Source organism: Moschus berezovskii, chromosome 26 (assembly GCF_049115385.1).
Source record: "Moschus berezovskii isolate FMDL1 chromosome 26, NW_MosBer_1.0, whole genome shotgun sequence".
In the NCBI taxonomy this organism is placed as follows: Eukaryota; Metazoa; Chordata; class Mammalia; order Artiodactyla; family Moschidae; genus Moschus; species Moschus berezovskii.
The window spans coordinates 31,475,221-31,488,002 of NC_142485.1; the positions used below are offsets into that span (position 1 = coordinate 31,475,221).

Consider the following 12,782-nt stretch of genomic DNA (forward strand, 5'->3'; position numbering starts at 1 on the left):
CAGTATTCTTGCCTGGGAAATCCCATGGAGAGAGGAGCCTGGAGGGCTACAGTCCACGGGGTCACAAAGAGTTGGACACGACTGGAACAACTGGGCACGCACGCATGCATAAAATATTTTACAGGCTTTCTCATTTCACTTGACTTCAGAGGTTGGCAAACTTCTGAAAAGGGCCAGAGAGTAAATATTTAAGGCTCTGTGGGCCACGTACAATCTCGGACGCATATTCTTCTTTGTTATTGTTTCTTCCAACACTTTAATGATGTAAGACCCATTCTCAGCTGGAGGGGGCCACAAAAAGAAGGCTGTGGTCTGGGATTTGGCCCTTGGGCCATAGTTGGCCCACCCTGCTTTTCAAGTATACCAAAAAACCATAATTATATAGTGTGGTCACACTTTGACGAAAGAAAAACACTTCCAACTGTTTTGCGTGTTTTTCTGTAATTTTTTAAAAAGTAAACTAAAATTTTTTAGAACAGTTTAGATTTACAGAAAGCAAACAGTTGGTACAGAGTTTCCATACACCCCACCCTCAATTTCCCCCAGGGTTAAGTTTTTTCAAATCCATGAACCAATATTGATACACTGTTATTACCTACGATGCAGGTTCCCTTAGCTTTTATGTGGTGTCCTTTTTCTGCCCCAGGATCCCGTCATGACACCCTCCTGCATATTCACCCTGCCTTCCTAGGCTGGGACAGCTTCTCAGACACTGCTTGTTTTAATGACCATGTCAGTTTTAAGGAATACGAGTCAGACAGTTTGTGAAATGCCCTCTATGAGATTTTTCGGTGGGTGTTTTTCACATGATTAGGCTGGTTTTCTGGGAGAAAGGCCACTGAGAAAAAGTGACCATCACATTGTATCAGTGGAACCTCAACGTGACTTCTTGCTGTGGACATTTACCTCGATCGCCTGGCTGAAGCTTTGGCGTCACACTTCCTCTAACTGCCTTTTTTTTTTTTTTTAATGATTTTAATTCTTACCATATATTACTAGTTTAAAGCTTTTAAACATCAAATCATCGAATAAGCTGGCTGTTTATATACACACAGATGATGATTCATTATCTATGCAATTCACATCTATGCCTCCTAGAATATCCAAGATGAAGACAAAAATTAATATGTACCTTATCAGTATTTTATACTTTTAATTCACCCTAACTCTTCTTCCTCTGCCTGCTGGGAACACAAAAAGGTGGGTACAGTAACAAAGGCTAAAAGGCTATGATACAAGGAGAAAACTTGGGTCACATTGAGACTATCAAAACACTGAGGGAAATGCAAATCAAAACCTCAGTAAGGGAATTCTCCGATGGTCCAGTGGCTAAGAGTCCATGCTTGCAAGGCGGGAGGCACGGGTTTCATCCCTGGTTGGGGAACTAAGATCCCATATGCTGTGAGGTGTGGCCAAAAAAAAACACAAAAACCAATCACAGTAAGATACTAGCTCTACTAGCTCGTGTCCACTAGAAATGCTCAAAAAAAAAAAAAAAAAAGCATTGGTGAGGATGTGGAGAAACTGGAACACTCACACACTGCTGGCAGAAGTGTAAATGATGCAGCCGCTGTGGAAAAAGAGTTTGGCAGTTCCTCATGAAGTCAAACAGACAATTAACATATAACCCGGCAGTTCCACGTCTAGGTATTTTATCCAAGAGAAACAAAGACATGTAGTCACATAAAAATCATACACAAATGTTCATGGCAGCGTTCAGTCATAGTATCCAAAAGTAGAGACAATACAAACACCCAACAGCTGATGTGTGGGTAAACAAAGTGTGGCATATCCACACAACGGGACATTATTCAAAGTCACAAAAAGGAATGAAACACCGGTACAGGCTACAAATGAATGAAACTTGAAAACCTTATGCTAAATGTGAGAAGCCAGACACATAAGGAAATATATGGCATTACTCCATTTATAATGTCCAGTTAGGCAAAAATATAGAGACAGAAAGTTGATTGGGGTGTCCAAAGGCATCAGGGGTGGAGAAAGGATGGGGACTGAACTCTTAATGGGTACCAGGTTTCTCTTGGAAGTGATAAAAACATTCAGGAATCACATAATGATCACAGTTGCACGACACTATGAACATACTAAAAAAAAAAAAAAAACAACCCTCTGACCTGTGCACTTTAAAATGGCTAATTTTATGTGATGTTTTTATCGCAGTAAAAAAATAAATAGCTGGGGGAAAAAACACCAAAGACACTGAAAACATTCTGAAGCTATATATTTGGGGAATCAGTTTTAACCTACAACTTACATGCATAGTTCACTTAAGTCTCTCAGTCATGTCTGACTCTTTGCAACCCCATGGACACCAGGCCTCCCTGTCCATCACCAATTCCTGGGGTTTATGCAAACTCATGTCCACTGAGTTGGTGATGCCATCTAACCATCTTATCCTCCGTCATCCCCTTCTCCTCCTGCCCTCAATCTTTCCCAATATCAGAGTCTTTTCAAATGAGTCAGCTCTTCACATCAGGTGGCCAAAGTTTTGGAGTGTCAGCTTCAACATCAGACCTTCCAACAAACACCCAGGACTGATTTCCTTTAGGATGATCTGGTTGGATCTCCTTGCATTCCAAGGGACCCTCAAGAGTCTTCTCCAACACCAGAGTTCAAAAGCATCAATTCTTCTGCGCTCAGCCTTTTTTTATAGTCCAACTCTCATATCCATACATGACTACTGGAAAACCCATAGCCTTGACTAGTCGGACCTTTGTTGACAAAGAAATGTCTCTGCTTTTTAATATGCTGTCTAGGTTGGTCATAACTTTCCTTCCAAGGAGTAAGCATCTTTTAATTTCATGACTGTAACCACCATCTGTAGTGATTTTGGAGCCCAAAAATATAAAGTCTGACACTGTTTCTGTACCTTTAAAAATTCCTTTCCTTTTCTTCATATTTTTGTGGTGATTTTTCCAATTAAAAGAGCTTTGGAAATGGATGAAGAAATCAGCCCAAAATTCAAATAGGAAATCAGTTCAACCAATTTCAGTCCAGTTCATGGGACTAGGGTGGTACACAGGACCAGGGCGCAGTCTCTAGGGATTTACACTGCATCAGGGCTGGTGCAGTTCAAGTCCCACCTCGGCTCCATGAGGCTGGCTACACTCCTCTACAGCGGGGGCATGGTTTTCCTTCAGACATCCATGCAGAAAACGTACCCACGTGCCATCCACAGGGCAACATGTCCAAGCCCCAGAGGCAGGCAGAGCACACCCAACCAGGGCTCACCCACAGCAAAGTGAGATCTTGGCTTGCAGGCCACATATCACAATGTCTGATTACGTATCTCACAACTTAAGTGATTTGCTGCTAAAAATCAATCAATTGCCTATTCATAAATAATAGTCTTCCTTGGAAAAGGCAATTCTTGTCCTGAGAGTTCTAACAAAATTAAAGTGCAATCTATGGACCAGTAAAAGTCAGGGGAGAAATCTCAGTCGTGTACTCAGCAACCACTGCTCACTCCAGCAAGCATCTCAGCCAACTGCTGAGAACAAGAAGTATTTCTGCTGGGAACTTTTGGAGGACAGCATAGTTATGTTTAAATTAGGGCTTCCCAGAGAGATTTAAAAAAAAAAAAAAAACAACCTTCTAAGAACCTCTCCACACTTCAAATATCATAATCACTCAAATCACAGTAAGCACTTTGGCACTCAGAGTTGGACAGGGCCCGGAGAGGGACAATCCCCAGCCATCTATGACAAGGGCGACTGTGATCAAGGCAGTTGGGGTTGATTTTGTGTTCTTTGCTCTCATAAGTAATTCACATATTTATGCTGTTAGTCAAAATGCAGTGGCTTAATGCTCTCATTATTTTTAATCTAACTGGAAAATCAATTGTCTCTGGTTGTTGGTGGTTATGGGTATAGTTTTTGAAAACCCAACAAGAAATTGGAAACGAGAGTAGCTCCACTTGTATTCTTTCATTAACTTGACAAACTTTCTTCATCGGGCTTCCCAGGTGGCTCAGTGGTAAAGAATCTGCCTGGCAATGCAGGTGATGCTGGTTCAAGCCTTGGGTTGGGAAGATTCCCTAAAGGAGGGAATGGCAACCCACTCCAGTGTTCTTGCCTGGGAAATCCCATGGACAGAGGAGCCTGGCGGGCTACAGTCCACGGGGTCACAAAATAGTCTGACATGACTTAGCGACTACACAGCAACAGAACCAATGTTCATTTAACACCTACCAGATACAAAGGACAAAGAGAGCAATATTGAAAAATTCACACTCCAGCAGTAAGCTGAGAAAAATTACTTGCTTTGACTTTGAAAGAAAGATAACACAGAGTTTCCACAGAGCCTAACCAGGTGCTGGTTAGGCTGGGTGTGGAGAGCCAAAGTTAACTTAGACACTGGTGATACCCTGCTGACATCCTCTTCCTATACCCCGCTCCCAATCCCCAGGATTTTTTCCCACCAGTCAGAAAGCACAAGTTGCTCAACGTCTGATGCAAGCCATAAACCAGAGATTATGGCCCATCAGCCCATTTTAATGTAAAGTAGCTTTGCCTGCGTGTGTGCTAAGTCGCTTCAGTGGTGTCCAACTCTTTGTGACCCCATGGACCGGAGCCTGCCAGGCTCCTCTGTCCATGGGATTCTCCAGGTAAGAATGCTGGAGTGGGTTGCTGTGCCCTCCTCCAGAGGATCCTCCCGACCCAGGGATTGAATCTGAGTTCTTAGTCTCCTGCATTGGCAGGCGGGTTCTTTACCAAGTCGCTTTATGTGGTGATAAATCTTTTAAGTTCAACGAGACAAAGTTATTGCAACATCCAATTTGAGGACAGAAAATGAACAGAATTCCCCTGGGGATTTGTAAAACCACTCATCCTAGCCCTGATGCCTGTCTGCCTTAGCCACCTACTCCTCCAAGAGGCAAATAAATCCAACACTCCACCTTTTTCTCCTTCATTGAACAGAAGAAAACATGGACTAGCTTTTTTTTTTAAACACTGGGCCATTTGGCCATGATCTATGGCCCACCATAAACACCATTTGGTGTGGTCAAAGGGGGCCTATGTTGAGCAAAATAAGAGGTGAGTGAAGAAGCAGACGTGCAAAAGAACAGTTGGTCCACTTGGGGTGGGGAGGGTTGCCAAAGAATCATGGACACGGAGAAGTTTTCCCCAGGACTCGGGGAGGGGGAGAGGAAGGGCAAAGTCAAGGCTGTTACAGTGAAACTATAATCTATTCATACTGATAGGGAGCCCTTAACGCTTCCCCAAACTGAACTTCTAACGTGCTCAAGAGAACACTGAACTGCCAAGTTCTAGCTGGACCAGCACTGTGGTTTAGTGGGGTCAGCTTGATTGGTCCCCAGGCCACAACCCCAAGGCATTCACCCTGTGTGGCGAGCTCAGGCATCAGAGAATCCTGCACAGTTGACAGGATCCTCTGAAGGCCAAGAAAGATGGGTCACGTGAAAATAACCTAAGTATCCATCAACAGATGAATAGACAAAGAAGATGTGGTATATATATATATATATACAATGAACTACGACTCAGCCATAAAAAAGAACAAAATTTTGCCATTTGCAGCAACGTGGACGGACTTGGAGGGTATTTCACCAAGTGAAATAAGTCAGATAGAGAAAGATAAATACTCGATGATATCACTTACACATGGGATCTAAAAAATACAACTAACCAGTGCCTACAACATAAAAGCAGCAGACTCCCGGAAACAAACTAGTGCTTACCAGTGTGGAGGGGTAGCAACACAGAGCTGAGAGAGTGGAAGGCATGAACTACTGAGTGTCAGACAGGAGATGTAGAACACGGGGAATACAGGCAATACTGCGTATTCACTATACATGGAAGCAACATTTAAAAACTGCATAGAATGGAAATAAATTATATAAAAGTAACAAAGAGAAAAGACTGGTCAATTGGCCTAAAAAATCAACCCTAGGCAAAGAGGCTGTCCTCCACGCAAAGACCCCTGAGCACGCCCAGATGTCCAGTGAGTCCAGAGGAATGACAGAGAACACAGACTCTACGGTCGCGTTCTCTGGCTTCCAATTCCCTGTGACTCCATTTCCCCAACTGTAACTGGAAGATAATAACAACACCCACCTCTCAGGACCACTGGCAGGATAAAATGAGTTCACAGTTAAAGAGCTTAGTGCAGAGGCTACCACACAATAAACACTGAGAAAATGTGTGTCAGAACATCTATTCTTTTCAGGGCTTCCCTGAACGACCAGTGGGTTCCTGAACTGGAATGACAACATTATGACTACTTCTCTTTGGCTGGGCCCTCATTGTGGGCACCCAAGATACCCCCATGGGGCAGGTGGTATGATCTTCATTTTAAAGGTGAAAATGCAGCTTCAGAGGGGTTCAGATACTCATCTGAGCTTTTTTCAGCTAATAAAGGTGGAGCAATGAGAGCTCTGATCATGTCACAGCAGAGTCTGCCTTGTGTCATCAATCTTCAAAAGCTTAAAAGCATTTAAAATAATACTTCGATATGTTAAAATCACCATTGTTTTATAAAATTATGTTCCTGTGAAATCCCCCATGCTTCCTCCAAGACATCTGCATAATTACCTATGCAATCAGAAATACCTTACAGATTCTGACAGACCATTAAAAACACATTATTTTTCTGAACATAAATGTGGGTAAATAATCATAATGGCTTTAAAAGGTAAAAAGTACCGCAGACCCACAGTTTATCAAGTCACTTTTCTTTCAGGATTTCTCATTTGATCCTGTAAAAAGAAGGGGCACACTCCAATTGACCTGTATGACACCTCTTTGTCCACATGTTTGGTAAGTGTGTAACAAAACTGCCCACAGGTTCCTTCAAATAACCTCTCCGACCATCTTCTACATTAGTGAGCAAGACTGTATAGAAACTTCACTGCCCTAAAAGAAAACACAACCAAATTTAAGTATATCAGCTCTGACTCTGATCTTGCAGAATATCTTTAAAACTCTTATTATTGAAATCCAGAAATAGTTATAACCAGTCAGATTTATAAATACTTAAAGATACAACAGCTTCAAGCAAAACTGGAATAATAACAAATCACCTTAGTCAAAAGTGCTTGTCCCCATCAAATGAAGTGGTTACACATTTCCTGAAAACAGAGTTCATGATAATTGTTAATCCATTAACAATTTAAAATAAAAGACATGCTTAACTTGTTTAAGAAGTGGTGATAAAGATAAGCCAAGCCATATAATTTTACTTCACTTTCTATTTGCTTTACCCAAGCATTACACAGCCTTGTAGTCCTTATTGGTAAACACAAGAGAGATGATATTAACAAATCATGTAAACTGAAGCAGAAGAGAATCTCAAATGCCTAAATATTTCAAGAATGCATTGAAGTTTCAATAACCTGAAACTCCAAGTATCAGAAAGCAGAAAGAATGACCCTACGTCTGTTAAAGTCAAGTATTTATACAGGTGCCTTAAAAGCCACTGTTGGGTGCATACCATCATCTCTGACATTTATTATCTGTTAAGTAGTTTCAAAGTGCAATAACTGGCTTGGAGCATGGTTTATGACAACAGCTAACACGCCTGGAGAGACTGTGAAGGTGTGATGCTTGTCATAACTTTCATCAGGCCAGCAACAGGCAACCAGGCTGGAGCAAGAAGCGACCTCAGCACAGGTGTCTTTTCTCATTTCAAGAGGGAAACCTAAACTGATACCTTCATGGATAATTTAACAAGGATTGCTCCATAAATTTATAATGCCACTTGTGACTTTCTTGTAACTGCTCTTCAATAGCATTCAAAAACAATATTCTTAGGATAAAAGTAGGTGGAAAGAAAATTCAGAAATGATAACCATCCAAGATTTGAAATTTTCCTTAATCGTATATTATTTAAATTTATAAGTAGGAATATTTCCTTAATAGTTTACAAACTTACTATTAGAAATCTTTCCTATGATTCTTCTAAAAATCTAACTACGGGACATTTTCTTTTTCAGGGTGAAAAGAAAGATAGAAGAGAGAAACTATGTTTGTGAACATTCACCTAAACTTCAGCTCCTAAACTTCTTAGAATGTCATGTTTTTCCTCTTTGCTTCTGAGCAGGAATAAAAAGTGTGTTAAAAACTTACAGGAACACATGCTAAGCTCAAGTTCGCCAGTTCCTCAATAACCCAGGTTCAGTTCCACGGTTCATGTCACCACTTTTTATTTCAAAACAGAATCTGCCTTTTCAAGATCTGGGAGGCAGTTCAAGTATTCAGGTGAAGATAAACACCAGGTAGCAACCCCCCAAACAAGCGTCTCCAGAATCTGAGGGGCAAACTCAACTGCACCCAGCACCCGGGCCCAGCGGGGAAGGGCGCCCGGACCCCCTCCACGCCCCGGGCCTACCTCTGGCCCTCCTGAGGGCGCGCCCCGGGTCAAGACGGCGCACTCGAGGCTGGAAGCCAAGAGCGGCCCTCAGAGATGCCACAGGTGGCCTAGCCAGTGGGTGACCCCCCACCTGGCGCTCGGGCCTTCCTTCTCCCGGAGGCCCCGGGCCCCGCCCCGCCACCCAGTCCGAATGTGCCCTCCAGCCTCCATCTGGTCAACTCCGGGCGGAGGCGGGTGCCGAGCAGGGCTCAGGTGGCCCTTCTGGGTCCGTTAAGCGGGCACAGCGCCCGTCCCGCGCGGCGGTCCCACCCTCGCCTCCGCGGCCCGAGCGTCTCGAGGTCCCGGGGCGCTCGGGAAGGTGGTGGCCAAGGGGGAGCCCGGGTGCGGCGGTTCTCCGCGGGCCCCCCTGGCCAGCGCGCCCGGCCGGGCTGACGCAGCCCCGGCCCGGGCGCACGGTCCCCGCGCCTCCTCCCCGGGAGCCCTCCCGGCAGCACCCCCAGGGGGCCGGCGACGCCCCGCGCGCCCCGCGCCCCCCGCGCCGCGGGCGCCGCCGCTCGGCCGGGTCTCCCGGACAACAGCCGCCGCCGCGCTCCCGAGGCGGGTCCCCGCGCGCGCCCCGCGGCCCGGCCGCCCACCTGTCCCGGGGGTCGATCCAGCTGGTCCTCCGGGTGTTGTGATCGATGTAGAAGACCTTGCCGTCGTAGTCCCTGGCCTCCTCCCAGCCCCGGGGTAGCGGCAGCTGCCCGCTCCCGGCCCTCCTAGGCATGGTCGGCGGCCTCGCCGGCGGGCGGCGCCTCCATAGGGGACCCGGGCGCGGGACGCGGCGGGAACGCGACTGCCCCGGCCCGGCCGCCGCACCCCAGGTCCGGGCGCCGGCGAGGGGTGGGGGCCCGCGGGGCTGCGGCGCGGGCCGCGCGCGGGGACTGGGGGCGTCTCAGGAAACCCTGCTCTCGGCCCCGCCGGGGATCAGTCCACCATGTCTGCGTCGGAGCGGCCGAGCGAACCCTCCTCCGCCTCCGCCTCCTCGCGATCGCCGCCGCAGCCTCCGCCTCTTCCTCCTCCTCCTCCCCGTCCCCCTACGGCCGCCGAGGGTCGCGGCGCCCAGGCTGCCCGAGCCGCCGCCGTCTGGGCTCGGATCCGGGAAGCTCGGCGGAGCGGCGGCCGAGGAGGCGACAGGGCTCCTCATTTGCATTTGATTAGCATGGGCCCGCCCCTCGCCACGCCTCCCGCCCCGCCCCGCCACCCGCCCGGCTCATCTGCATGCACATTCCTCGCCGCCACATTCCAGGGCTTAACCCTGCCGCTTCCGCGGCTCTGCGCGCGGGCCTGGGCGCCGGCTCGAGCCGGGCGGCAGCGGCGGCGGCGGCGGCGGGGGAGGGGAGCCGCGGGCCAGGTGGGAGGGAGGCGGACGGAGGAATGCACGGCTCGCTGCTTCCTCCGCACCCCCAAAGTCTCTCTACGGACGAACGCTTGGGGTTTATTTTATTTTTTTTAAGAGTTTCGGAACGGGAAACTAACGAGAGAGCGCTCCGCAGCCTTCTCCACCTCTTTCCGACTTCTAGGGAAACTGCAAGACTTTCCCCGAGAGGAAGAGGGTGTGGGGAGGCTCCCTTCGGAAGCAAAAGGTCCCAGCGGACAGCGAGGGCACAAAAGGGTCCCCGGCGCGGCGCTCCGCACCCCTTCTCGGTCCCCCGGGCGGTTCCCGGGGCGAGGGGTGGGGAGAAAGTGTGAAGAGCCCCGCCGGCGCCGGGAAGTGCGTCCGGGGGCCTCGGCAAGGGCGCCCGGCCCTCCGGGACCTCCGAGCCCCGCGGGGCCCCCGGGCGCCTCGCGGCGGACAGCGAAGGCGAGTCCCGAGGTCCGAGAGCGCCGCGACCCCCCCTGCCCCCGCCGGGAGGACTCGGGCCAGACCCGGAGAAGCGGCTGACCACCCCGCCCTGGTCGTCGTCCACGTCCGCTCGGCCCGCGGGGCCCCGCGCTGGACGTGCCAGCCCCGGGCATCCAGCCCCTTCCGTCCGCCCCCGCCCCGGGAAGTCCCCCGCCCCGAGCCCAGCCGCCGCCCGGGGAGGTGCGGACGAGCGCGCTGGAAGGAAAGCGCGGCGGCCCGGCCCCTGGACGTGTCCGGGAAGGAACGCGGACTTGCTCTCATTCCACAAGTGTTTATTCAGCAGCTACTACGTCCTGGTCGGCCCGGACGTCGGGCTCCGGGCTGGACGGGGCCACGGGCAGCAGGCCTGGCAGAGCCCCGACCCACAGCATTTGCGGCCCCCCGCTCCCCAGCCCTTCCGTCTCGAAGGGAGCCTCCCAATCCCCCAACTCCTCTCCAGCCCGGCCTGCACCACCGTCCCCACCATTCAGAGTCTTCCGGGTTACTGGGCAGCTGCTTTTATAGTGGGGGGGAGGTGTGTGCAAAAATCAAGGAAGATCCCGGGGATCAGTACTTCACCTCTAGGTGTGAATTCGCTTAATCCTGCCGCCTTATGCGTAGACTTTTTCCCACCTTGCACGGGATACAGTGCACAACTAGGGCTTTCGAGGTGGCGGGTGGTGGGGGGGCGGTCTGCAGCCGCGTCCGCCTCCCCTCCTGGATTCACCCACGGATAAGGAAGTCGAGTTAATTGAGGTTCCCCAGGGCGCCTTGGCGGTGGGGACGGCCCTTGGTCCTCCAGGTCATTGGAACGTCTGTGGTCCATCTCCGAGGAGGAGGAGGAGGTTGGTCCCGCAGAGTAAGGATGGAGGCTCAGGGACTTGGAACAGCTTTGTGGTGAGGACTGGACCTGCCTTCTCGGGCGAGAGCCTTAGAGGGGTTGTATCCGTACCTGGAGCATCTGAGTAGAAACTTTAACCATAAGACACTCTAGAGAACTCAGAGGGTTGTCCTCAGGAGCTACTCGAGGGTGTAGGAGGCAGGGAAGATAGCCACCCAAGATGAATTCACTTTCTGTATCTTTCTAGGTCTTCCTCGTATACACCCAGGAAGCCAGGCTTCACCGGTGACAAAGGGAAGACCCCTCTTGCTCCCTCCTTCAGCCTCACTCCATTCATCAGGAAGTGACCCCAGAGGGCAAGCTTCGCCCTATTTCAGGTGAGATGGGCCATCCTAGTGTGTAAGCTTAAGGTTGTACTTGTGAATGCTGGGAAAAAGAGAAGACTAAAACTAATCTCTCACGCTGAGTGAAGGAGAAGCTTTGTTTTGGACTGCTCTAAATTGGCCCATTACCATGGTCAAAAATTGTGTCATGGTATACTATTAATAATAACATCATCTGGCAACCCAGCCAAGCCATTCTTTAAACCTTGCTTCCGATATGCTTCCCTCCCCTAAACAGAAAACATGTTTCATATTAAAAATGTCTGCATCCTGCCATTAGAGAAAAAAGTGACACACTTTGCCCTGGCCACAATTTAGTTTGTTTCCCTGGGATAAACTACTGCATGATACTTCTCAATTAATTTCAAATTTGATAAGCTTTCAGATAAGTCAGTATTCTTACCCAACTTCTAAAATGGATGAGGAATCCAAAATAGCACACAGCTGTCATGGTTGTTTATTGTTCCATAAATCTAAGACTTAAGTGAAAGTGGCTCAGTCTAGTCCGACTCTTTGCCACCCCTGTGGACTGACGTGGAATTCTTTAGGCCAGAATACTGGAGTGCATAGCTGTTCCCTTCTCCAGGGAATCTTCCCAACCCAGGGATTGAACCCAGGTCTCCCACATCGCAGGCGGATTCTTTACCAGCTGTGCCACTAGGGAAGCCCAAGACTTCAAAAAGGGACCTGAAATAGACAAAACTCAAAGCATTTAAGAGACAAGCTCACTTCTTCTCCACTGAGTGGCACAGGGAACATTTGGTCACACAGAAGCAGTTCAGATGATAGAAAGGGAAGTCGCTTCTCTGCAGGACTTTTGTCTCGATCAAGTTTTCACTCTGCTGTTCTGAGTTCACGCAGTTTACATAGTACCATCCCTTCAGAGAATTCCTAGGGGTTAAGACGATGACGTTTCATTTTGTTTATATTCACGTCTGTAAAAATAAAATCAACGTGAAAATTATCCACTATTTTATAGATGATACATTTAGATTTCATTTGGTTCCAGTTCAGAAGGACGATGCTGACTCTTGCCCCAGATCCCAGATTATTCCAGTTTTCTGGCCTTCAATTCCCTTTTTCTCCCACCTTTCCGATGTTCTCCAATACTGACAGTCGGTGGGGATGAGCTGCCATTAAACAAAGCTCCCATGTCAATGTCCAGATCCTGGGTGGCAGGAAGTTGAGTGGTATCAAAAACGAGAGTGGAGAGTGAAAATTATTTCAACAGAGAAGTCGTTATATCTATCCAAATTGAAATATATGTTTTTAGCCCAGTGTGCCATGGCAACCCACTCCAGTGTTCTTGCCTGGAGAATCCCAGGGAAGGGGGAGCCTGGTG

At 48.7% G+C, this 12,782-nt stretch overlaps 2 protein-coding genes across 2 annotated transcripts in view; one reads left to right on the plus strand and one right to left on the minus strand.

Annotated features, from left to right (window-relative positions):
* WWC2 (WW and C2 domain containing 2) overlaps positions 1-9,517 on the minus strand; it is a 152,492-nt gene extending 142,975 nt beyond the window's left edge. The window contains exon 1 of the mRNA XM_055416378.2: positions 8,988-9,517. Coding sequence (XP_055272353.2) covers positions 8,988-9,118 — 131 coding nt within the window. The 5' untranslated portion in view covers positions 9,119-9,517. The remainder of the gene's footprint in view (positions 1-8,987) is intronic.
* Positions 9,518-9,939: 422 nt separating this feature from the next.
* DCTD (dCMP deaminase) overlaps positions 9,940-12,782 on the plus strand; it is a 125,461-nt gene continuing 122,618 nt past the window's right edge. The window contains exon 1 of the mRNA XM_055416373.2: positions 9,940-11,434. The gene's annotated coding sequence lies outside the window, so the exon portion shown is untranslated. The remainder of the gene's footprint in view (positions 11,435-12,782) is intronic.